The 22,551-nt window shown below is 51.6% G+C and overlaps 1 protein-coding gene across 1 annotated transcript in view; it reads left to right on the plus strand.

The window, feature by feature from the left end:
• LOC132571665 (uncharacterized) overlaps positions 1–22,551 on the plus strand; it is a 58,919-nt gene that overhangs the window by 31,821 nt on the left and 4,547 nt on the right. The window contains exons 16-23 of the mRNA XM_060238457.1: positions 2,087–2,201; positions 5,433–5,563; positions 6,620–6,825; positions 10,564–10,761; positions 13,969–14,097; positions 16,613–16,801; positions 20,539–20,712; positions 22,160–22,319. Coding sequence (XP_060094440.1) covers positions 2,087–2,201; positions 5,433–5,563; positions 6,620–6,825; positions 10,564–10,761; positions 13,969–14,097; positions 16,613–16,801; positions 20,539–20,712; positions 22,160–22,319 — 1,302 coding nt within the window. The remainder of the gene's footprint in view (positions 1–2,086; positions 2,202–5,432; positions 5,564–6,619; positions 6,826–10,563; positions 10,762–13,968; positions 14,098–16,612; positions 16,802–20,538; positions 20,713–22,159; positions 22,320–22,551) is intronic.

A 22,551-nucleotide genomic window follows, 5' to 3' on the forward strand; every position in this document is an offset into this window, starting at 1 on the left:
AGAATTCCTTACAGGGCTCTCAGTACAGGGCCTACTGGAAGCTCCAGGAGGATTGGCTGCATCAGGGGGTGTGCCCTAATACGCAAAGGAGGTCCTGCTAGAATTCCTTACAGGGCTCTTCGTACAGGGCCTACTGTGATCTCCAGGAGGATTGGCTACATCAGAGGGGTGTGGCCTACTATGCAAAGGAGCTCCTGCTGCCAAAAAACCCCAACCCTGAGCATATTTATCACTTCTGTCTTCCACTTCTGAGCCTTCAGGTTTTTGTTTGTCCTTTTGTTTTTTGAAAAAAGCATGTTTCTAGCCCTTTTCATAGTGGAGTTATAAGGGGGAAAGTTTATCGCATAACAATCAAAAGAGCTAGAGACTTTTTAAAAAAAAACTAAAAGCAGGAAACTGGCAGAATGGGGCAACAGGGATGTGAAAATGTTATTGTACGGCAGAGCTCTCTCGGTTACATTTTAAAAAGCCATCCAAGGTACTTGTGTGTGCGTGGGAGGGGGGGTGGCGGCAGCCACAGAGACTGAGAAAAGCAGAATGGCACCAATGTGGACAGACATGTACAAATGTGCTTTTGTGTCCATGTGGCATTCAAAGGAGCTTTGACTGTGATCTTCCCGAAAAGATAATATCAAACCGTGTTTAGAGAAAGATCTGAGCAAAGCAGGAAAAACACAGACCGTGAACAACTGGGAGATGACATGTGGATTCTCCCCAAAACAGCATTACTGCATAGAAGCCAACATAAAACAGAACTTCTGTGTGGAAACAGACCAAGAACGCAGGCTTGAGTTAAGAACATAAGAGAAGCCCTGTTGGATCAGGCCAATGGCCCATCCAGTCCAACACTCTGTGTCACATAAGAACATAAGAGAAGCCCTGTTGGATCAGGCCAATGGCCCATCCAGTCCAACACTCTGTGTCACATAAGAACATAAGAGAAGCCCTGTTGGATCAGGCCAATGGCCCATCCAGTCCAACACTCTGTGTCACATAAGAACATAAGAGAAACCAGGTTGGATCAGGCCAATGGCCCATCCAGACCAACACTCTGTGTCACATAAGAACATAAGAGAAGCCCTGTTGGATCAGGCCAATGGCCCATCCAGTCCAACACTCTGTGTCACATAAGAACATAAGAGAAGCCCTGTTGGATCAGGCCAATGGCCCATCCAGTCCAACACTCTGTGTCACATAAGAGAAGCCATGTTAGATCAGGCCAGTGGCCCATCCAGTCCAACACTCTGTGTCACATAAGAACATAAGAGAAGCCATGTTGGATCAGGCCAATGGCCCATCCAGTCCAACACTCTGTGTCACATAAGAACATAAGAGAAGCCCTTTTGGATCAGGCCAATGGCCCATCCAGTCCAACACTCTGTGTCACAAGAACACAAGAGAAGCCTTGTTGGATCAGGCCAATGGCCCATCCAGTCCAACACTCTGTGTCACACAGTGGCCAAAAACCCCAGGTGCCATCAGGAGGTCCATCAGTGGGGCCAAAACTCCAGAAGCCCCCCCATTGCCCCCCCCAGCACCAAGAGTACAGAACATCCCTGCCCCAGACACAAGTGTTTCATCTCTAAAAAAAAGGTAAAGGCAAACACCAGTCATTTTTGACTCTAGGATGACGTTGCTTTCGCAACATTTTCACGGCAGACTTTTTACAGGATGGTTTGCCATTGCCTTCCCCAGTCGTCTACACTTTCCCCCTCCCAGCAAGCTGGGTACTCATTTGACCAACCTCGGAAGGATGGAAGGCTGAGTCAACCTCGAGCCGGCTACCTGAACCAGCTTCCGCTGGGATCGAACTCAGGTCGTGAGCAGAGGGGCTCCCGCTGCAGTACTGCAGCTCTACCACCCTGCGACACATCTCTACCTTGTGACTAATTGCCACTGATGGACTTCTGCTCCATATGTTTATCCAGTTCCATCTTGAAGCGGCCTGTGCTTGTCGCTGCCACCCCCTCCTGTGGCAGTGAATTCCATGTGCTAATGACTCTTCAGGTGAAGAAGGGCTTCCTTTGGTCTAGATTCTCTTCACTGTTACTAAAATGTTATCTCTGCCTTCTCTCTCTCTCTCTAGCTGAAACGTTCATCCCTTACTATACGGGACGCGTGATTGATATCTTGGGCAAGAAATACAACTCTGAAGTCTTCTCGGACGCCATCTTCCTCGTCTGCATAGTGTCCCTGGGCAGGTGAGATGCTTCCCTCCCCCCCCCCCCATCCCCTGATATTCCCACCAACACCTTTAAAGCATCAGAGCTAAAGATGGAGTCAGTGCGTGGCAGAGTTTGGACACAGCGGCGGTGGAGAGCCAAAGAAGTCGCGCCCTCTCTCCTGCAACCCCCCGACTTTCGACCCCCTCCCCTCTTTGTCGCTAGGATTGGAAAGCGTCATCTCATCGTTAAGAATCAGGATTTCCCTCTTCGTTTTAATTTAATTACCGTATTTTTTGCACCATAAGACTCACTTTTCCCCCCCAAAAAAGTGGAGGGAAAAGTGTGTGCGTCTTAAGGAGCGAATACTGCAAAAAATTCACACAAATGCCTCTAAATTCACACAAACAGCTCTAAAAACTAGGTGCGTCTTATGCTCAGGTGCGTCTTATGGAACGAAAAATACGGTATATCAACTGAATTTCAAGGTGAATTGCAGGATGGGAAAAAGTGTCATCAGACGGCATAAAGCAGCCAGTGAATGAATGAATGAATGAAACGCCCCTTGGGTTATAGGAGGTGGGTGAGCAGACAAGACAGACCCAGCAGCACCTGGGGAGAGGGGGAGGAGGGACATAGGGCCACTGTGCCCCCCTCATCATGGCCACTCAAAGCTGTACTGTGAGCTGCCCTTGGACACTGCGGCAACTGATCTTCTTTGGAACACTGTTGGTCAGTTTGTGTCCCTGGTGGATTAGTCTGTTTTTGTGCAGCAACACAATAGCATTTTTTTTGTAGCAGAACGCCTTTACATATTAGGCCATGCACCCCTGATGTAGCCAATCCTCCAAGAGCTTACAGGGCTCTTCTTACAGGGCCTGCTGTAAGCACCAGGAGGATTGGCTGCATCAGGGGTATGTGGTCTCATATGCAAAGGAGTTCCTGCTACAAAAAACGCCCTGAGTAGCACACTATTGCACTCTCAGGGTTATTGCACAGGAAGAGAGCAACAACCAGCTGGCCTTCCAGGTAGCAGAAGGAGCCTCCACTGGGCAGAGACTCCCTTTGGGTCCCTCCATAGGCTACGGATAACTTGGAAGCCAATCCCAGGACTTGCAGTTGCCGTGAATAGTTAGCTCCTTCTCTCTCTGTGCACCCCCTTCATTCAGTTCCTGAGGTGTGTAGCCGCATATCCCTGAGTTTTTAAATTCCTTTCTCCAGTTTATTGTCGGAGTTAAGAGCGTGGAACCGGGTTTGATTCCCCACTCCTCAACTTGCAGCTGCTGGCATGGCCTTGGGTCACCCATAGCTCTGGCAGAGGTTGTCCTTGAAAGGGCAGCTGCTGTGAGAGCCCTCTCAGCCCCACCCACCTCACAAGGTGTCTGTTGTGGGGGAGGAAGGGAAAGGAGATTGTAGGCCGCTCTGAGCCTCTGTCCTTGAAAGGGCAGCTGTGAGAGCCCTCTCAGCCCCACCCACCTCACAGGGTATCTGTTGTGGGGGAGGAAGGGAAAGGAGATTGTAGGCCACTCTGAGCCTCTGTCCTTGAAAGGGCAGCTGCTGTGAGAGCCCTCTTAGCCCCACCCACCTCACAGGGTGTCTGTTGTGGGGGAGGAAGGGAAAGGAGATTGTAGGCCACTCTGAGTCTCTGTCCTTGAAAGGGCAGCTGCTGTGAGAGCCCTCTTAGCCCCACCCACCTCACAGGGTGTCTGTTGTGGGGGAAGGAGAAGACGATAAAGGAGATTGTAAGCCGCTCTGAGATTCAGAGTATAAGGCAGGATATAAATCTAGATCCAGTTTGCTATAGTGGTTAAGTGTTTGGGCTCTCATCTGGGAAAACCGGATTTGATTCCCCACTCCTCCACTTGCACCTGCTGGAATGGCCTTGGGGCAGCCATAGCTCTGGCAGAGGTTGTCCTTGAAAGAGCAGCTTCTGGGAGAGCTCTCTCAGCCCCACCCACTTCACAGGGTGTCTGTTGTGGGGGAGGAAGGGAAAGGAGATTGTGAGCCACTCTGAGTCTCTGTCCTTGAAAGGGCAGCTTCTGGGAGAGCTCTCGGCCCCACCCACCTCACAGGGTGTCTGTTGTGGGGGAAGAAGATAAAGGAGATTGTGAGCCACTCTGAGAGTTTATAAATCTATGATCTTCTTCTTCATGTTCCTTCAAAGGCTGTCTATCTAGTCCCCTTATTTTTTCCTCAGCAATCCTGAATAGTTGGTCAGGACAAGAGAGAACAATAGGTCCAAAGTCAAGCCCTCCTTCCTTTCTCCTTGCTGAATTTGTAGTTGCCCTCCCAAGAGGCTATCCAGCCCTTCCCCAGAATTTAGTGTCTTTCTGCTTGGCAGCCTTGAAATTTTTTCTCCAGGCCCTGTTGGCAACCCTTCTTATGAAACCTTGAGTCCTGGCAGGTGTAGAGGGTGGGGGCTGTGCTGCCCAACCAGGCCACAGCGTAGAGTTGGCATGAGGGAACACTGTGGCACCTTTTCCTTGGACTTCCCCGCTGCCCTTCTGATCGTGGGGTCATTTTGTAGAAAAAGAGGTGCCGGAGCTCGTTAGCACAACTCATTTGCATGCCTCATGTGCATCTGCCACACACCCTTGATATCCCCGGGCGGTTTACTAAATTATATCACCTCAGCATCTACCTTAAAATGCTTCTTGAAGTATTTATTTATTTAGTTCATTTATTTATTTAGTATATTTCTATTCCGCCATTCCCCGTAGGGCTCAGGGCAGAGTACAACATGTAATAAAACAATAAAATTAAATTAAAAACATTTTATAAACAGACAGCTCAACAGCGCTCAGAAAATTTACCATGACAATGATAAGTGCCGTAATAAAACCTGACTCCCCTCATACTTTTTAAACGTATTACTTTCTCCTGTGTGGCCACAGTGGCGTGAGGGAGATTTCCGTCCGCCTGCTTTATAGCTATTGGTTATTTTCCCATTTTTTGTGGGAGGAAATGTTAGAAAGTTCGTCAGATCTTAAGAGTTCAGAAAAATTCTCACAGGGGGCTTGAACGATGGAGCCCAGAAGCAAGTATTTTCTTGGCGGGGGTGGGGAAGGTAAGAAAGAAAGAGCACAATAAAATTGAGAGGTTCCTGTGAGCCCCTGCCCAAAATGAGGCCTGGTGGGCGCATGCGCCTCAGGAGTGCCCAGAGCTCAACTCTTTGGGAAGGCGATCTGGGTATCTAGAGTGACTCATTGCCTGAAGGATGCAGCTGCATGGAGGGAACCACAATTTCTCTCTCTCTTGTGCCCATTTCAGCTCTTTGTTCTCTGGCTGCCGCGGGGGGCTCTTCATGTTCAGCATGTCCCGGATGAACCTCCGGGTGCGCGGCCTGCTCTTCTCTTCTCTGGTGCGGCAGGATCTGGCCTTCTTCCAGGAGGTGAAGACAGGTGAGGGGGCCTGGAGTGACCCGTCCAGGCCAGACCTATTTCTGCAATCCAGCTTTTTCTTTCTCATGTTTGCTGCTGCTGTGATTCACCATTTCTGGGATGTGTATATCTTTCACCTATTCCCATTTCTCTTGTCAAGGAGTCCAAGGGCAGTTGTACCCAGGGCCGGCTCGCCCACTAGGCAAACTAGGTGGTTGCCTAGGGTGCTGGGAGGAGGGTGCGCCAAATTGGGCTCCCGATGTCCACGATGACTAGTTTGCCCCGCCCACCTTCCCTCACTCCCTGGCACTATTTTAACACTTTCCAGAACTGGCATTAGATGGCATGAACCTTACATCCAAAAACAGAGGGCCACAGCTCAGGCATTCTCTATTGTTACTAGCAATCGCAGTTTGAGCATATCAAAACTCAGGCCTTCAGTCCCACAGAATCTGAATTAGTCTCTCTTCTTCTGGGCCTTAATTCAATTATATCTTTTTCCCCCAACAACCTCTATTGATGGTGATATCCAATCAGGACATGTTCCCAGGAGAAGCCTGTAGAAATTTACCTCATCACCCTGATGCTCCCATCCTTCAAGCTGCAGGTTCTCATGATAAGTCACTTATTATACTTCCATCTCTGGCCTTGGAGGTGATAAGGGCTGTGTAGGCCAATAAATATTTATTTATTTATTAGGTTTATATCCCGCCGTATCCCAAAAAATGGGCTCAGGGCAGCTCACAATAAGATACAGACAAATAACACTAAAACCAGAATTAAAACAATTAAGACAAGATGGCGGCAAACCTACAACAACTCCAGAACAGTCTATGTAAGTCAACGTATTTCCAAGGGCAGGGGAGGCCGAGACGGATTGGACATCCGTTGCCTCAGCCAAAGACCTGGCGGAATAGGTTGATCTTGACGTTTGGGACTCATCCATGGATGTAGCCAAATTACCACCGAGGGAGAAATTCTAAAGACAACTCCTGCCTGTTCACCTTCTTGCCTTGTTCTGATTCTGTCCGAGAAGGTTTTCCTGATCCTACTAGAGTCCTCCTCTTTGACCTGCAGGGGTCCTGACCTCCCGCCTCTCCAAAGACACAACCATGATGAGCCATTCGGTGCCGGCCAACGCCAACATCTTCCTGCGCTCCCTGGTCCCGGCCGTCTGGCTCTACGTCTTCATGCTTGGCCTCTCGCCGCGCCTGACTCTGCTGATCCTCATTGAGATACCCCTCATGATGGCCCTCCGGAGGGTCTATGACACTCGTCACCAGGTGTGTGGCTGCGGAGCAGTCAGGTGGGGCCAGAACTGGTTTGGGAATTCGGGCAGCGTGAGATTTGGGAGAGCCTGGGGTCACCTCAGAAGAAGAAGAGACCGCAGATTTATACCCCGCCCTTCTCTCTGAATCAGAGTCTCAGAGCAGCTCACAATCTCCTCCATCTTCTCCCCCCACAACAGACACCTTTGAGGTGGGTGGGGCAAAGAGGGCTTTCCCAGCAGCTGCCCTTTCAAGGACAACCTCTGCCAGAGCTATGGCTGACCCAAGGCCATTCCGGCAGCTGCAAGTGGAGGAGTGGGGAATCAAACCCGGTTCTCCCAGATAAGAGAGCTCTGGCTGACCCAAGGCCATTCCGGCAGCTGCAAGTGGAGGAGTGGGGAATCAAACCCGGTTCTCCCAGATAAGAGAGCTATGGCTGACCCAAGGCCATTCCGGCAGCTGCAAGCAGAGGAGTGGGGAATCAAACCCAGTTCTCCCAGATAAGAGAGCTATGGCTGACCCAAGGCCATTCTGGCAGGTGCAAGTGGAGGAGTGGGGAATCAAACCCGGTTCTCCCAGATAAGAGAGCTATGGCTGACCCAACGCCATTCCAGCAGGTGCAAGTGGAGGAGTGGGGGCATCAAACCCGGTTCTCCCAGATAAGAGACCTATGGCTGACCCAAGGCCATTCCGGCAACTGCAAGTGGAGGAGTGGAGAATCAAACCCAGTTCTCTCAGATAAGAGACCTCTGGCTGACCCAAGGCCATTCCGGCAATTGCAAGAGGAGGAGTGGGGAATCAAACCCGGTTCTCCCAGATAAGAGAGCTATGGCTGACCCAAGGCCATTCCAGCAGGTGCAAGTGGAGGAGTGGGGGAATCAAACCCGGTTTTCCTGGATAAGAGTCCACTCACTTAACCACTACACCAAACTGGCTTAACCAGGGAAGCTTGCTGGGTGATCTGGGGCCCACCCCAGTCCCTCAACCTAGCCTGGAGAGGCCTCTCACAGCAGCTGCCCTTTCAAGAACAGAGGCTCAGAGCGGCCTACAATCTCCTTTCCCTTCCTCCCCCACAACAGACATCTTGTGAGGTGGGTGGGGCTGTGAGGGGTCTCACAGCAGCTGCCCTTTCAAGCACAGAGGCTCAGAGCGGCCTATAATCTCCTTTCCCTTCCTCCCCCACAATGGACATCTTGTGAGGTGGGTGGGGCTGAGAGCGCTCTCACAGCAGCTACCCTTTCAAGGACAGAGGCTCAGAGCGGCCTATAATCTCCTTTCCCTTCCTCCCCCACAACAGACACCCTGTGAGGTGGGTGGGGCTGAGAGGGCTCTCCCAGCAGCTGCCCTTTCAAGGACAGAGGCTCAGAGCTGCCTACAATCTCCTTTCCCTTCCTCCCCCACAATAGACACCCTGTGAAGTGGGTGGGGCTGAGAGGACTCTCCCAGCAGCTGTCCTTTCAAGGACAGAGGCTCAGAGCGGCCTACAATCTCCTTTCCCTTCCTCCCCCACAACAGAAACCCTGTGAGGTGGGTGGGGCTGAGGGGGCTCTCCCAGCAGCTGCCCTTTCAAGGACAGAGGCTCAAAGCGGCCTACAATCTCCTTTCGCTTCCTCCCCCACAACAGACACCTTGTGAGGTGGGTGGGGCTGAGAGGGTTCTCACAGCAGCTGCCCTTTCAAGGACAGAGGCTCAGAGTGGCCTACAATCTCCTTTCCTTTCCTCCCCCACAACAGACATCTTGTGAGGTGGGTGGGGCTGAGAGGGGTCTCACAGCAGCTGCCCTTTCAAGGACAGAGGATCAGAGCGGCCTATAATCTCCTTTCCCTTCCTCCCCCACAACGGACATCTTGTGAGGTGGGTGGGGCTGAGAGGGCTCTCCCAGCAGCTGCCCTTTCAAGGACAGAGGCTCAGAGCTGCCTACAATCTCCTTTCTTTTCCTCCCCCACAACAGACACCCTGTGAGGTGGGTGGGGCTGAGAGGGCTCTCCCAGCAGCTGCCCTTTCAAGGACAGAGGCTCAGAGCGGCCTACAATCTCCTTTCCCTTCCTCCCCCACAACAGACATCCTGTGAGGTGAGTATGGCTGAAAGGGCTCTCACAGCAGCTGCCCTTTCAAGGACAGAGGCTCAGAGCGGCCTACAATCTCCTTTCCCTTTCTCCCCCACAACAGACACCTTGTGAGGTGGGTGGGGCTAAGAGGGCTGTCACAGCAGCTGCCCTTTCAAGGACAGAGGCTCAGAGCGGCCTAGAATCTCCTTTCCCTTCCTCCCCTACGTCAGACACCCTGTGAGGTGGATGGGGCTGAGAGGGCTCTCACAGCAGCTGCCCTTTCACGGACAGAGGCTCAGAGCGGCCTACAATCTCCTTTCCCTTCCTCCCCCACAACAAACACCCTGTGAGGTGGGTGGGGCTGAGAGGGCTCTCACAGCAGCTGCCCTTTCACGGACAGAGGCTCAGAGCGGCCTACAATGGTCTTTCCCTTTCTCCCCCACAACAGACACCCTGTGAGATGGGTGGGGCTGGAGAGGGCTCTTGCAGCAGCTGCCCTTTCAAGGACAGAGGCTCAGAGCGGCCTACGATCTCCTTTCCCTTCCTCCCCCACAACAGACACCCTGTGAGGTGGGTGGGGCTGGAGAGGGCTCTCACAGCAGCTGCCCTTTCAAGGACAGAGGCTCAGAGCGGCCTACAATCTCCTTTCTCTTCCTCCCCCACAACAGACACCCTGTGAGGTGGGTGGGGCTGGGGAGGGCTCTCACAGCAGCTGCCCTTTCAAGGACAGAGGCTCAGAGCGGCCTACAATCTCCTTTCCCTTCCTCCCCCACAACAGACACCCTGTGAGCTGGGTGGGGCTGAGAGGGCTCTCACAGCAGCTGCCCTTTCAAGGACAACCTCTGCCAGAGCTATGGCTAATCCAAGGCCATTTCAGCAGATGCAAGTGGAGGAGTGGGGAATCAAACCCGGTCCCAAAATATAAGTCCAAACAGGGACTTCTCCCTATTAGTTATCAGACTCCCAAGTTTCTTCTCTGGACAGGAGGCTGAGAAAGGCTCTGTGTTCTATGTTTGAGCACTTAGGCTATGTTCGAGGCCTTGAACAGGGGATGGCTTGAAATCAACAAAGGCTGTTAATCTCTTGGAATGACCTGCAGAGAGACCCCATGTCTCTCATGCAGGCCAGCCCAGAGTCTAAGTCCCAGCTAGTTTGTCATGACCAGCACAGAGGCAGTCTCCTGTCTCCAGTGCAGATTAGCAGCTTCTGCTCAGAAATCCAGGACATTTAAAGGCTTCCGCCCACAAAACTTTATCACTTAATCTCTAAAACTTCGTCATCCGTGTTATCATATACGTCAACAATCTCCAGCTGCTTCGTGCTTCCTGCAATACCATATAAGGCTCGTACCAAAGGCCATTCCTGCGCTGAGACGGCTTTCAACTTTCACCCGTTGACCTAGATTCTCAGCCTAGGCTGCTGGCACTATGAATGCTTGAACCCTTGAGGGCCAATTTTCATAAAAAGCTCTTGTAGCCAATTTTCATAAAAGAGGGCCAACCCAAAAGAAATCCTGCCACAGCTGCCAGCAGCTCTTCAGGATCTCAGGCGGAGGTCTTTCATATCACCCGTTGCCTGAAACTTTAAACTGGGGATGCCCGGGATTGAACCAGGCACCTTCTGTGCACCAAGCAGAGGCTCCACCTCTGAGCCACACCGGTTGGTGTCCTTTGTAACCCTGTCCCCTTGTAACTTCTGTCTCCAGGCTTTCCTTCAGGCCATCCAGGACTCTCTGGCGCGCTCTGGGGAGGTGGTGCGTGAAACTCTCTCCTCCATTAGGACGGTGCGCAGCTTCGCCACGGAGGAGGAAGAGTCCCGGCGCTACGATGCGGCCCTGGCTGAGACCCAAAGGCTCAAGAACCAGCGAGATCTGGAGCGGGCGCTGTATCTGCTCGTCCAGCGGGTGAGTCCCAGGCGGGTCGTTTTTGCAGAAGAAGAGATGCCGTACTCATTAGCACAACTCGTTTGCGTAACTCTTTTGCAACTGCCGCACACCGCTGACATCACCCAAAGGTGTACTAAATTAGAAGAAGACTGCAGGTTTATACCCCGCCCTTCCCTCCGAATCAGAGACTCAGAGCGGCTTACAGTCTCCTATATCTTCTCCCCCCACAACAGACACCCTGTGAGGTGGGTGGGGCTGAGAGGGCTCTCACAGCAGCTGCCCTTTCAAGGACAACCTCTGCCAAAGCTATGGCTAATCCAAGGCCGTTCCAGCAGGTGCAAGTGGAGGAGTGGGGAATCAAACCCGGTTCTCCCAGATAAGAGTCCGCACACTTCACCACTACATCATGCTGGCTCTCTGCATCTACCTTAAATCTACCTTATATCATCTCAGCATCTACCTTAAAATGCTTCTTGAATTAGAATGATCATAAAACCTGACTCCCCTCACACTGTTTAAATTGCTGTCTCCTATGTGGCCACAGTGGCACGATAGTTTTCCATCTGTTTGCTTTATGTGTTTTGGTTATTTTCCCCATTTTTTGAGGGGAAAATATTAGAAAGTTTGTCAGATCTTGTTGTTGTTCAGTCGCACAGTCGAGTCCGACTCTTTGCGACCCCCTGGACAAAGTCACGCCAGGCCCTCCTGTCTTCCACCATCCTCCGAAGTCCGCTCAAATTCATGTTTGTTACATCAGTAATGCTGTCCAGACATCTCCTCTTTTGCCGTCCCCTTCTTCTTTTGCCTTCTGTCTTTTCCAGCATCAGGGGCTTCTCCAGGGAGGGCTCCCTTCTCATTGGGTGGCCAAAGGATTTGAGCTTCAGCTTCAGCATCTGTCAGATCTTAGAGTTCGGCAAAATTCACACAAGGGGTTTGAACAATGGAGCCCTGGAGCAAGTATTTGGTTCAGGGGGGGGTTGAAAGAAAGAAAGAGCACAATAAAATGTAGAGGTTTTGGAGCACTGCTCCTGTGAGCTCCTCCCTGGTGGAGTGGCCTAGGACCCGTCACAGACTCTTAGCCTGGCTTCCCTTACAGGGTTGTTGTGGCGGTGAGAAAAGGGAGGAAGGGCAAATAGTGTTTTAAGCCGCTTTGAGTCCCAACTGGAGAGTGAGTGCAAAGTAGTATATCATCATCACCTTGACTTCCCCTAAACTTCGTAGAGCCTTCATGTCAGCTCACTTTAATGTCCTCCCTTCTGCTGTGCTTATGGGAGGTTTAAGAAAATTCCATATTCCAACAGGTTTTGTGGTTGTGGTTCAAGGGATATAGAAAGCACTGAACATGTTCTCCTGCATTGCACATTTTACTGTGATATTAGTGCCATGTACTTAGGTCCTCTTCTTCGAAATCATGAGGGACAATCTGATGAGGGTAAGACTCTCTTCCCATTGTCCTCCTGTAACCCTGAAATTATTGAGACTGTGGCTAAATATCTGTGCTGTGCTTCTAAGAGGAGAGAAATGTCTCAAATGTTGCGGTGATAGATGTTTTCTCCCTTGCCGATTGCGCATATAAGAACATAAGAGAAGTCATGTTAGATCAGGCCAATGGCCCATCCAGTCCAACACTGTGTCACACAGTGGCAAAAATTTATATATACTGTATTTTTCGCACCATAAGGCGCTCCGGAGGATAGGACGCACCTTCCTCCTGGGGGGCGACCCGCTGCCTCTTCCTCCGATCCGGCCCTTCCCCCGCGCCTGCTTGCCTGGCTCCATCTTCTTCAGGCAAGCGTGGGATCGCTCCACGTGGCCCCAGCGTTTTGCAAGCGCCGGCTGCGGAGGAGGCAGCGTGCTTCCTACTACCCTGTGTGCCTGCCTTCAGCTGTGATGTTTAAAGCAAGCGCTGGGATCGCTCCCTCCCCCCTCCAATCCCAGCGCTTGCTTTAAACATCACAGCTGAAGGCAGGCACACAGGGAAGTAGGAAGCAGCTGCCCCCTCCGCAAACGCAGCGCTTTGCGAGCGTCGGCTGTGGAGAGGGCAGCGTGCTTCCTACTTCCCTCTGTGCCTGCCTTCAGCTGTGATGTTTAAAGCAAGCACTGGGATCACTCCCTCCCCCCTCCGATCCCAGAGCTTGCTTTAAACATCACAGCTGAAGGCAGGCACAGAGGGAAGTAGGAAGCACGCTGCCCCCTCCGCAGCCGGCGCTTGCAAAGCGCTGGGGCCACGTGGAGCGATCCCAGCGCTTGCCTGAAGAAGATGGAGCCAGGCAAGCAGGCGCGGGGGAAGCGCCGGATCGGAGGAAGAGGCAGCAGATCGCCCCCCGAAGGTACGTACCTTCGGACCATAAGACGCACACACTTTCCCCCCCACTTTTTTGGGGGGGAAAAGTGCGTCTTATGGTCCGAAAAATACGGTATATATATATACACACACACGGTATATATATATATATATACCGTGTACACACACACACACACACGGTATATACGGTATATATATATATACCGTATACACACACACACACACACACTGTGGCTAATGGTCCTCTGCTCCATATTTTTATCTAAACCCCTCTTAAAGGTGGCTATGCTTGTGGCCGCCACCACCTCCTGTGGCAGTGAATTCCACATGTTAATCACCCTTTGGGTGAAGAAGTACTTCCTTTTATCCATTTTAACCTGTCTGCTCAGCAATTTCATCGAATGCCCACGAGTTCTTGTATTGTAAGAAAGGGAGAAAAGGACTTCTTTCTCTCCTTTCTCCATCCCATGCATTATCTTGTAAACCTCTATCATGTCACCCTATGCCGTTATGCCAATAAAGGTGGTTGTTGTTGAAAAGTAGGAGCCCCGTGGTGCAGAGTGTTAAAGCTGTGGTACTGTAGTCCTAAGCTCTGCTCATGACCTGAGTTCGATCCCCGGCGGAAGCTAGGTTTTCAGGTAGCCGGCTCCAGGTTGACTCAGCCTTCCGTCCTTCTGAGGTCAGTAAAATGAGTCCCCAGCTTGCTGGGGGGGAAATGTAAAAGACTGGGGAAGTCAATGGCAAACCACCCTATAAAAAGGTCTGCCATGAAAACGTTGTGAAAGCAACGTTGCCCCAGAGTCAGAAAAGACTGGTGCTTGCACAGGGGACCTTTCCTTTCCTGTTGAAAAGTAGGATATAAATGAAGAAAGGTGGCAGTCAGCCTGATGTTCCCTGTTCCTTCCTCTCTGTCTTTGCAGTTCATCCGCTTGGGCGTCCAGCTCCTCATTCTCTACAGCGGCTACCAGCAGATCCAGGCCGGCCTGCTCACCAAGGGGAACCTCATCTCCTTCATCCTCTACCAAGGGGACGTGGGGAAACACGTACAGGTGGGTGATCCTCCCCTAGGGCTGCCAACCTCCAGGTGGGACCTGGAGATCTCCCGCGATCACAGTTGATCTCCAGACGAGCGAGATCAGTTCCCCCGGAGAAAACGGCTGCTGTGGAGGGGGTGGACTCTGTGCAGTGCCGGCCCTAGGGCGCATCATGCCCCAGGAAGGCTCCCTGCCCCCCCCCCAGCCACTTCTGCCTCCTGCCCACCCTCAGCCGTGCTGCACTCCATCATGTGCCCCCCCTCCCAAAGCTCACCGTGACGAGGTTGGGCCCTACTGACTTCGAGGCAGCCGCACGTTTTTTGCCAGCCTGGGAGGAGGTTTCTCCCCCGACCCTTTCCGGAACCAGAAGTGAAGGGGAGCAAAGCCTCCTCCAGCACTGGCTTTAAAAAACAGGCGGCTGCCTCAAAGGCAGAAGGGCCCAGCCTCATCGTGGCAAGCTTCGGCAGGGGGTGGGGGGAAGCACGGTAGAAGAGAGGGGGCTGATGGTGGCGGCAGCAGCGGTGACAGGAGGGAGAGGCAAACTTGGTGGTTGTTCTGGGCACCGGAGGGGGGGAGCCCAAGGGAGCCCCTGTCCCGGCGCCCTTGGCAACCAGCTAGTTTGCCTAGTGGGCGAGCCGGCCTTGACTCTGTGGTATTCCACCCTTCCCTCCCCAGGCTCCACCCCCCAAAATCTCCAGGTATTTCCCAAACCAGAGCTGGCAACCCTATTTGCGCCTACATAAAGGTAAAGGTAGTCCCCTGTGCCAGCACCAGTCGTTTCCGACTCGGGGGTGACGTTGCTTTCACAACGTTTTCACGGCAGACTTTTTTACAGGGTGGTTTGCCGTTGCCTTCCCCAGTCATCTACACTTCCCCCACCCTTGCAATCTGGGGACTCATTTTACTGACCACGGAAGGCTGAGTCAACCTGGAGCTGGCCACCTGAACCAGCTTTCACTGGGATTGAATTCAGGTCATGAGCAGAGGGCTCCGACTGTAGTACTGCAGCTTTACCACTCTGTGCCACGGGGCTCTGATAAAGGAAAGGTCCCCTGTGCAAGCACCAGTCGTTTCCGATTCAGGGGTGACGTCGCTTTCACAACATTTTCACGGCAGACTTTTTGTGGGGTGGTTTGCCATTGCCTTCCCCAGTCATCTACGCTTTCCCCCCAGCAAGCTGGGTACTCATTTTACCGACCTTGGAAGGATGGAAGGCTGAGTCAACCTCGAGCCGGCTACCTGAAAACCCAGCTTCCACCTGGGATAGAACTCAGGTTGTGAGCAGAGCTTAGGACTGCAGTACTGCAGCTTTAGCATTCTGCGCCACGGGGCTACATAGGGAGAGGGATTTGTGAAGTCCCTGCATTGTGCAGGGAGCTGGACTAGATAGGGTTTGCCAGTCCGCATTATTCAGTCATCAGCCTGACAAGGAATGTATTAACTATGGCGTTCCCACTATTCTGTGTGAAAATTAGAGAAAGCTAGGAATTCTGGACTGACATGCTTGACGACTGAATAATTTTTGGCGCTACGGGGCCTAGAAAATTGCATATAATATGCAAGATTGGTCCCTAGAAGAAGGACAAGAGATCCAAAATGGCTTGCAAAGCAGACCGGTTCTCCACTGGACCTTTTTCTCAAATGTTGCACTGAATATAATGTAGTGGCTTTGAGCCACATAAAGGACAGTAGGAGTGTTGTGGAACTTAAAGAGGTTTTAACTTTGTGCATGACTGAGGTGCTGGGTACTGCCGATACTCTTTTTGCATTTTGATACCTGTTATTCCTAGCCAGTTTGGTGTAGTGGTCAAGTGTGCGGACTCTTATCTGGGAGAGCCAGGTTTGATTCCCCACTCCTCCACTTGCACCTGCTGGCATGGCCTTGGGTCAGCCATAGCCCTGACAGAGGTTGTCCTTGAAAGGGCAGCTGCTGTGAGAGCCCTCTCAGCCCCACCCAACTCACAGGGTGTCTGTTGTGGGGGAGGAAGGGAAAGGAGATTGTGAGCCGCTCTGAGACTCTTCGGAGTGGAGGGCGGGAAATAAATCCAATATCTTCTTCTTCTTCTAACAAGTCAGAATTGTGTTTTACACGGACAAGTTTTTCCTTTGTTGTGGCTTAGCTTCTCCATCGTGGTCCCGTCAATACTGTGAAATCCCCAGTTTGGAGGCCCTCCCCCGCCCCGCTTCAGGGTCATCAGAAATTGGGGGGGGGGGGAGGAAATGTCTGCTGTGCTACCCATTATTCCCTACGGAGACCGACTGGTGACAAGAAAGACTTTTGCCTGAGATGCTGGAGAGCCACTGGACCGAAGGGCTATTTTGGTATAAGGCAGTCCGTTCACAGTTTGTGTCTGCTAGCTGACTGCATCGGTCGGATGAGATTTACGTCACCCCGCTGGTTTCTGTCTGACATGCGCCACCGGTCTGTTCATCTCTCTGAGATCTCTGCCACCGGTCTGTTCAGCCCTCTTACGGCCTTCTTCGTCTCCTCCCTAACCCTTCCCTTCTTTCTGTCCTCCTCCCCAAAAAGACTCTGGTGTACATGTACGGAGATCTTCTGAGCAATGTGGGGGCCGCAGAGAAGGTGTTCGAGTATCTCTATCGAGAGCCGGGAGTCCGCACAGATGGGACGCTGGCCCCAGCAGTTCCCCAAGGCCGTGTCTCCTTCCGAAATGTTTCCTTCTGCTACCCGTCTCGCCCGGATATCCAGGTCTTAAAGGTACTCGATATTCAAGGAACAAGTCATGGTGTATGAGAGATGGGGGCTCCCCTTGGGTACTCCCGGGGCTATTTTAACTTGCACCTCTTCCTTTGAAGGGAGTTATTTTAGTAAAGAGCCGGTTTGGTGTAGTGGTGAAGTGTGCGGACTCTTACCTGGGAGAACCGGGTTTGATTCCCCACTCCTCCACCTGCAGCTGCTGGGATGGCCTTGGGTCAGCCATAGCTCTGGCAGAGGTTGTCCTTGAAAGGGCAGCTGCTGGGAGAGCTCTCTCAGCCCCGCCCACCTCATAGGATGTTTGTTGTGGGGGGAGGAACGCAGAGTGTCGGACGGGATGAGCCATTGACCTGATCCAACATGGCTTCTCTTATGTCCTTATGTGACACAGAGTGTTGGACTGGATGGACCATTGGCCTGATCTGACGTGGCTTCTCTTATGTTCTTATGTGACACAGAGTGTTGGACTGGATGGGCCATTGGCCTGATCCAACATGGCTTCTCTTATGTTCTTCTGTGACACAGAGTGTTGGACTGGATGGGCCACTGGCCTGATCCAACATGGCTTCTCTTATGTCCTTATGTGACACAGAGTGTTGGACTGGATGGACCATTGGCCTGATCTGACGTGGCTTCTCTTATGTTCTTATGTGACACAGAGTGTTGGACTGGATGGGCCATTGGCCTGATCCAACATGGCTTCTCTTATGTTCTTCTGTGACACAGAGTGTTGGACTGGATGGGCCATTGGCCTGATCCAACATGGCTTCTCTTATGTTCTTATGTGACACAGTGTTGGATTGGATGGGCCATTGGCCTGATCCAACGTGGCTTCTCTTATGTTCTTATGTGACACAGTGTTGGATTGGATGGGCCATTGGCCTGATCCAACATGGCTTCTCTTATGTTCTTATGTGACACAGAGTGCTGGACTGGATGGGCCATTGGCCTGATCCAACGTGGCTTCTCTTATGTTCTTATGTGACACAGAGTGTTGGACTGTATGGGCCATTGGCCTGATCCAACGTGGCTTCTCTTATGTTCTTATGTGACACAGTGTTGGATTGGATGGGCCATTGGCCTGATCCAACGTGGCTTCTCTTATGTTCTTATGTGACACAGTGTTGGATTGGATGGGCCATTGGCCTGATCCAACGTGGCTTCTCTTATGTTCTTATGTGACACAGAGTGTTAGACTGGATGGGCCATTGGCCTGATCCAACGTGGCTTCTCTGATATTCTTATGTGACACAGAGTGTTGGACTGGATGGGCCATTGGCCTGATCCAACATGGCTTCTCTTATGTTCTTCTGTGACACAGAGTGTTGGACTGGATGGGCCATTGGCCTGATCCAACATGGCTTCTCTTATGTTCTTATGTGACACAGAGTGTTGGACTGGATGGGCCACTGGCCTGATCCAACATGGCTTCTCTTATGTCCTTATGTGACACAGAGTGTTGGACTGGATGGACCATTGGCCTGATCTGACGTGGCTTCTCTTATGTTCTTATGTGACACAGAGTGTTGGACTGGATGGGCCATTGGCCTGATCCAACATGGCTTCTCTTATGTTCTTCTGTGACACAGAGTGTTGGACTGGATGGGCCATTGGCCTGATCCAACATGGCTTCTCTTATGTTCTTATGTGACACAGTGTTGGATTGGATGGGCCATTGGCCTGATCCAACGTGGCTTCTCTTATGTTCTTATGTGACACAGTGTTGGATTGGATGGGCCATTGGCCTGATCCAACATGGCTTCTCTTATGTTCTTATGTGACACAGAGTGCTGGACTGGATGGGCCATTGGCCTGATCCAACGTGGCTTCTCTTATGTTCTTATGTGACACAGAGTGTTGGACTGTATGGGCCATTGGCCTGATCCAACGTGGCTTCTCTTATGTTCTTATGTGACACAGTGTTGGATTGGATGGGCCATTGGCCTGATCCAACGTGGCTTCTCTTATGTTCTTATGTGACACAGTGTTGGATTGGATGGGCCATTGGCCTGATCCAACGTGGCTTCTCTTATGTTCTTATGTGACACAGAGTGTTGGACTGGATGGGCCATTGGCCTGATCCAACATGGCTTCTCTTATGTTCTTCTGTGACACAGAGTGTTGGACTGGATGGGCCATTGGCCTGATCCAACATGGCTTCTCTTATGTTCTTCCGTGACACAGAGTGTTGGACTGGATGGGCCACTGGCCTGATCCAACATGGCTTCTCTTATGTCCTTATGTGACACAGAGTGTTGGACTGGATGGACCATTGGCCTGATCTGACGTGGCTTCTCTTATGTTCTTATGTGACACAGAGTGTTGGACTGGATGGGCCATTGGCCTGATCCAACATGGCTTCTCTTATGTTCTTCTGTGACACAGAGTGTTGGACTGGATGGGCCATTGGCCTGATCCAACATGGCTTCTCTTATGTTCTTATGTGACACAGTGTTGGATTGGATGGGCCATTGGCCTGATCCAACGTGGCTTCTCTTATGTTCTTATGTGACACAGTGTTGGATTGGATGGGCCATTGGCCTGATCCAACATGGCTTCTCTTATGTTCTTATGTGACACAGAGTGCTGGACTGGATGGGCCATTGGCCTGATCCAACGTGGCTTCTCTTATGTTCTTATGTGACACAGAGTGTTGGACTGTATGGGCCATTGGCCTGATCCAACGTGGCTTCTCTTATGTTCTTATGTGACACAGTGTTGGATTGGATGGGCCATTGGCCTGATCCAACGTGGCTTCTCTTATGTTCTTATGTGACACAGTGTTGGATTGGATGGGCCATTGGCCTGATCCAACGTGGCTTCTCTTATGTTCTTATGTGACACAGAGTGTTAGACTGGATGGGCCATTGGCCTGATCCAACGTGGCTTCTCTGATATTCTTATGTGACACAGAGTGTTAGACTGGATCGGCCATTGGCCTGATCCAATGTGGCTTCTCTTATGTTCTTATGTGACACAGTGTTGGATTGGATGGGCCATTGGCCTGATCCAACGTGGCTTCTCTTATGTTCTTATGTGACACAGAGTGTTGGACTGCATGGGCCATTGTCCTGATCCAACAGGGCTTCTCTTATGTTCTTCTGTGACACAGAGTGTTGGACTGGATGTGCCATTGGCCTGATCCAACATGGCTTCTCTTATGTTCTTCTGTGACACAGAGTGTTGGACTGGATGTGCCATTGGCCTGATCCAACATGGCTTCTCTTATGTTCTTATGTGACACAGAGTGTTGGACTGGATGGGCCATTGGCCTGATCCAACAGGGCTTCTCTTATGTTCTTATGTGACAAAGAGTGTTGGACTGGATGGGCCATTGGCCTGATCCAACAAGGCTTCTCTTATGTTCTTATGTGACACAGAGTGTTAGACTGGATGGGCCATTGGCCTGATCCAACGTGGCTTCTCTTATGTTCTTATGTGACACAGTGTTGGACTGGATGGGCCATTGGCCTGATCCAACAGGGCTTCTCTTATGTTCTTATGTGACACAGAGTGTTGGATTGGATGGGCCATTGGCCTGATCCAAGATGGCTTCTCTTATGTTCTTATTCCAAATGGAGGGAAGGTATTTAAAAGTCGTGCAGTCCCTTTAAATGTGATAGCCAGAACTCCCTTTGGAGTTCAGTTGTGCTTGTTGCACCCTTGCCCCACCCCCAAAGTCCCCAGTAGTTTCTTGAGTGAGGCTTGGCAGCTGTACATTGATCTCTCTTCTCCCCTAGAACATATCCTTTGAGCTCCGCCCCGGAGAGGTGACGGCGTTGGTGGGGCTGAACGGAAGCGGGAAGAGCACCTGCGTGGCCCTGCTGGAGCGGTTCTACGAGCCTGAGTCTGGGGAGATCCTGCTGGACGGGACCCCCATCCACGAGTATGAGCACAAATACCTGCACAGCCAGGTAAGGGGCAGCCCCGATTTGAGTCAGAGAGCAAGAACAAGGAACCAGAAATCTCGTCCTGCTAGTCCCAAATGAGCCAGGGATGGAGGGAGGGTAGCAGCCGGGAGAGGGAAAGGCAGGATCCTTCTTTGTAAAATGGCAGAGGACATTGAACAAGGAATGGAGCACTGGTTTGGGGCATGTGTGTTGCAGTGAGGTGTGGCCCCCAGGGCTGGCATGTGGTAGTAGGCTAAGTAGGCGGCTGCCTCTCCTGCGAACGCTGCCCTCTGGCTCCCGGCGCCCGCTGCCGCCCGCCTCCCCATACTCGCTGCCGCCCACCTCCCCGCACTTGCGGCTATCCACTACCGCCTGCCTCCCCACGTCCAAAGCTCCCCGTGCCGCCCGAAGTCCTGAAGCTCCCGACGCCCAAAGTGCTCAGGCTGGCTCACAACGCCCCTGCTCAAAGGGAGCTGATGACGAAGCTGCCCGAAGCCCTGAAGCTCCCCACGCCCGAAACTCCCTGCACCATCTGAATCCCTGAAGCTCCCAGCCGGCATGGCTAGGGCTGATGGGAGTTGTAGGCAAAAAACATCTGGAGAGCAACCGTTGGCCACCCCTGTCCTATGTTGTTCAGGGGGCCGGACTAGATGACCCGGGAGACCCCTCCCAAATCTAGGATTGGCCTTGAGAAACTGAAGGTGGCTCTCAAATATAAATAAAACAGTTATAAAAAATAAAATAAAACCATTATAAATAAATAATTATAAATAATTATTTTTGAGGGCCTACTGTAAGCTCCAGAAGGATTGGCTCCGTCAGGGGGCGTGGCCTAATATGTAAAGGAGCTCCTGCTAGAATTCCACCCCTGGGCCACACAGCCCTGATGTAGCCAATCCTCCAAGAGCTTCCAGGGTTCTTCCAGGGCCTACTGTAAGCTCCAGAAGGATTGGCTCCGTCAGGGGGCGTGGCCTAATATGCAAAGGAGCTCCTGCTAGAAAAGGAGCCCGGTAATTATAAATGAATCGTTATAAATAAATATGAATAAAACAATGAAAAAAATCCAAAATAAGAACTGTACAAATGAAAGTTAATAAAACACTTGTAAGAACACATTAAAAGGCACAATTTAAATTCAGGACTGCCAAGAAATGAAAACTAAACTTAGTCGTATGGAGTCCTGAATAGAACTGTCTCCGTTTGAGAAGGGTGACAGCAGTTCCTGTGATTTGTTTTATTCTGGGTATAAGCTTTTGTGTGCACGCAGAATAAAACTGTGTTGGTCTCAAAGGTGCCATGGGACTCCGACTTTATTCCTGGTTCCGAAATGCGTTGCATTTTTGGCTGGCTTATCGGAAACAGCATTTGCGTGTTGGCAGTTTGTCTTTTAAAGAGGGTGGGCGGAACTCAGAACTGGGCTTTTAAACGAAAAGCAGCGATTTAGGCGAGATCCCTCCGGTGTCGCCTGCAGGTGGCGCTGGTGAGCCAGGAGCCCGTCCTCTTCTCTGGGTCCATTCGGGACAACATCGCCTACGGGGTGGAAGGCTGCAAAGAGGAAGACGTGATCGGAGCAGCGAGAGACGCCAATGCCTGGGAGTTCATCCAGGACCTGGAAGGAGGGCTTGACGCAGGTGCCTGCAAAAGCTGGTTGCTCCCTTGCCCCTCCCCCTTTTGCAAAGTTAGAGAATCTCCAAATTCTCTGCTGCTATTCGTGGAGCCCCCTTGGGGTGTAGCTGGGTTAGTGCATGGAGGGAGCCTTAAAATGACAAACTGCTCCCCCCCCATGGCTCTCAGAACCCTGCTGTCTTGGGTCTTAGCAGCCCTGCCCCCCTGAAATATAAAAACCCACCTCACTGAGCAATA

This window comes from Heteronotia binoei, chromosome 5 (genome assembly GCF_032191835.1).
Source record: "Heteronotia binoei isolate CCM8104 ecotype False Entrance Well chromosome 5, APGP_CSIRO_Hbin_v1, whole genome shotgun sequence".
Lineage (NCBI taxonomy): Eukaryota > Metazoa > Chordata > Lepidosauria > Squamata > Gekkonidae > Heteronotia > Heteronotia binoei.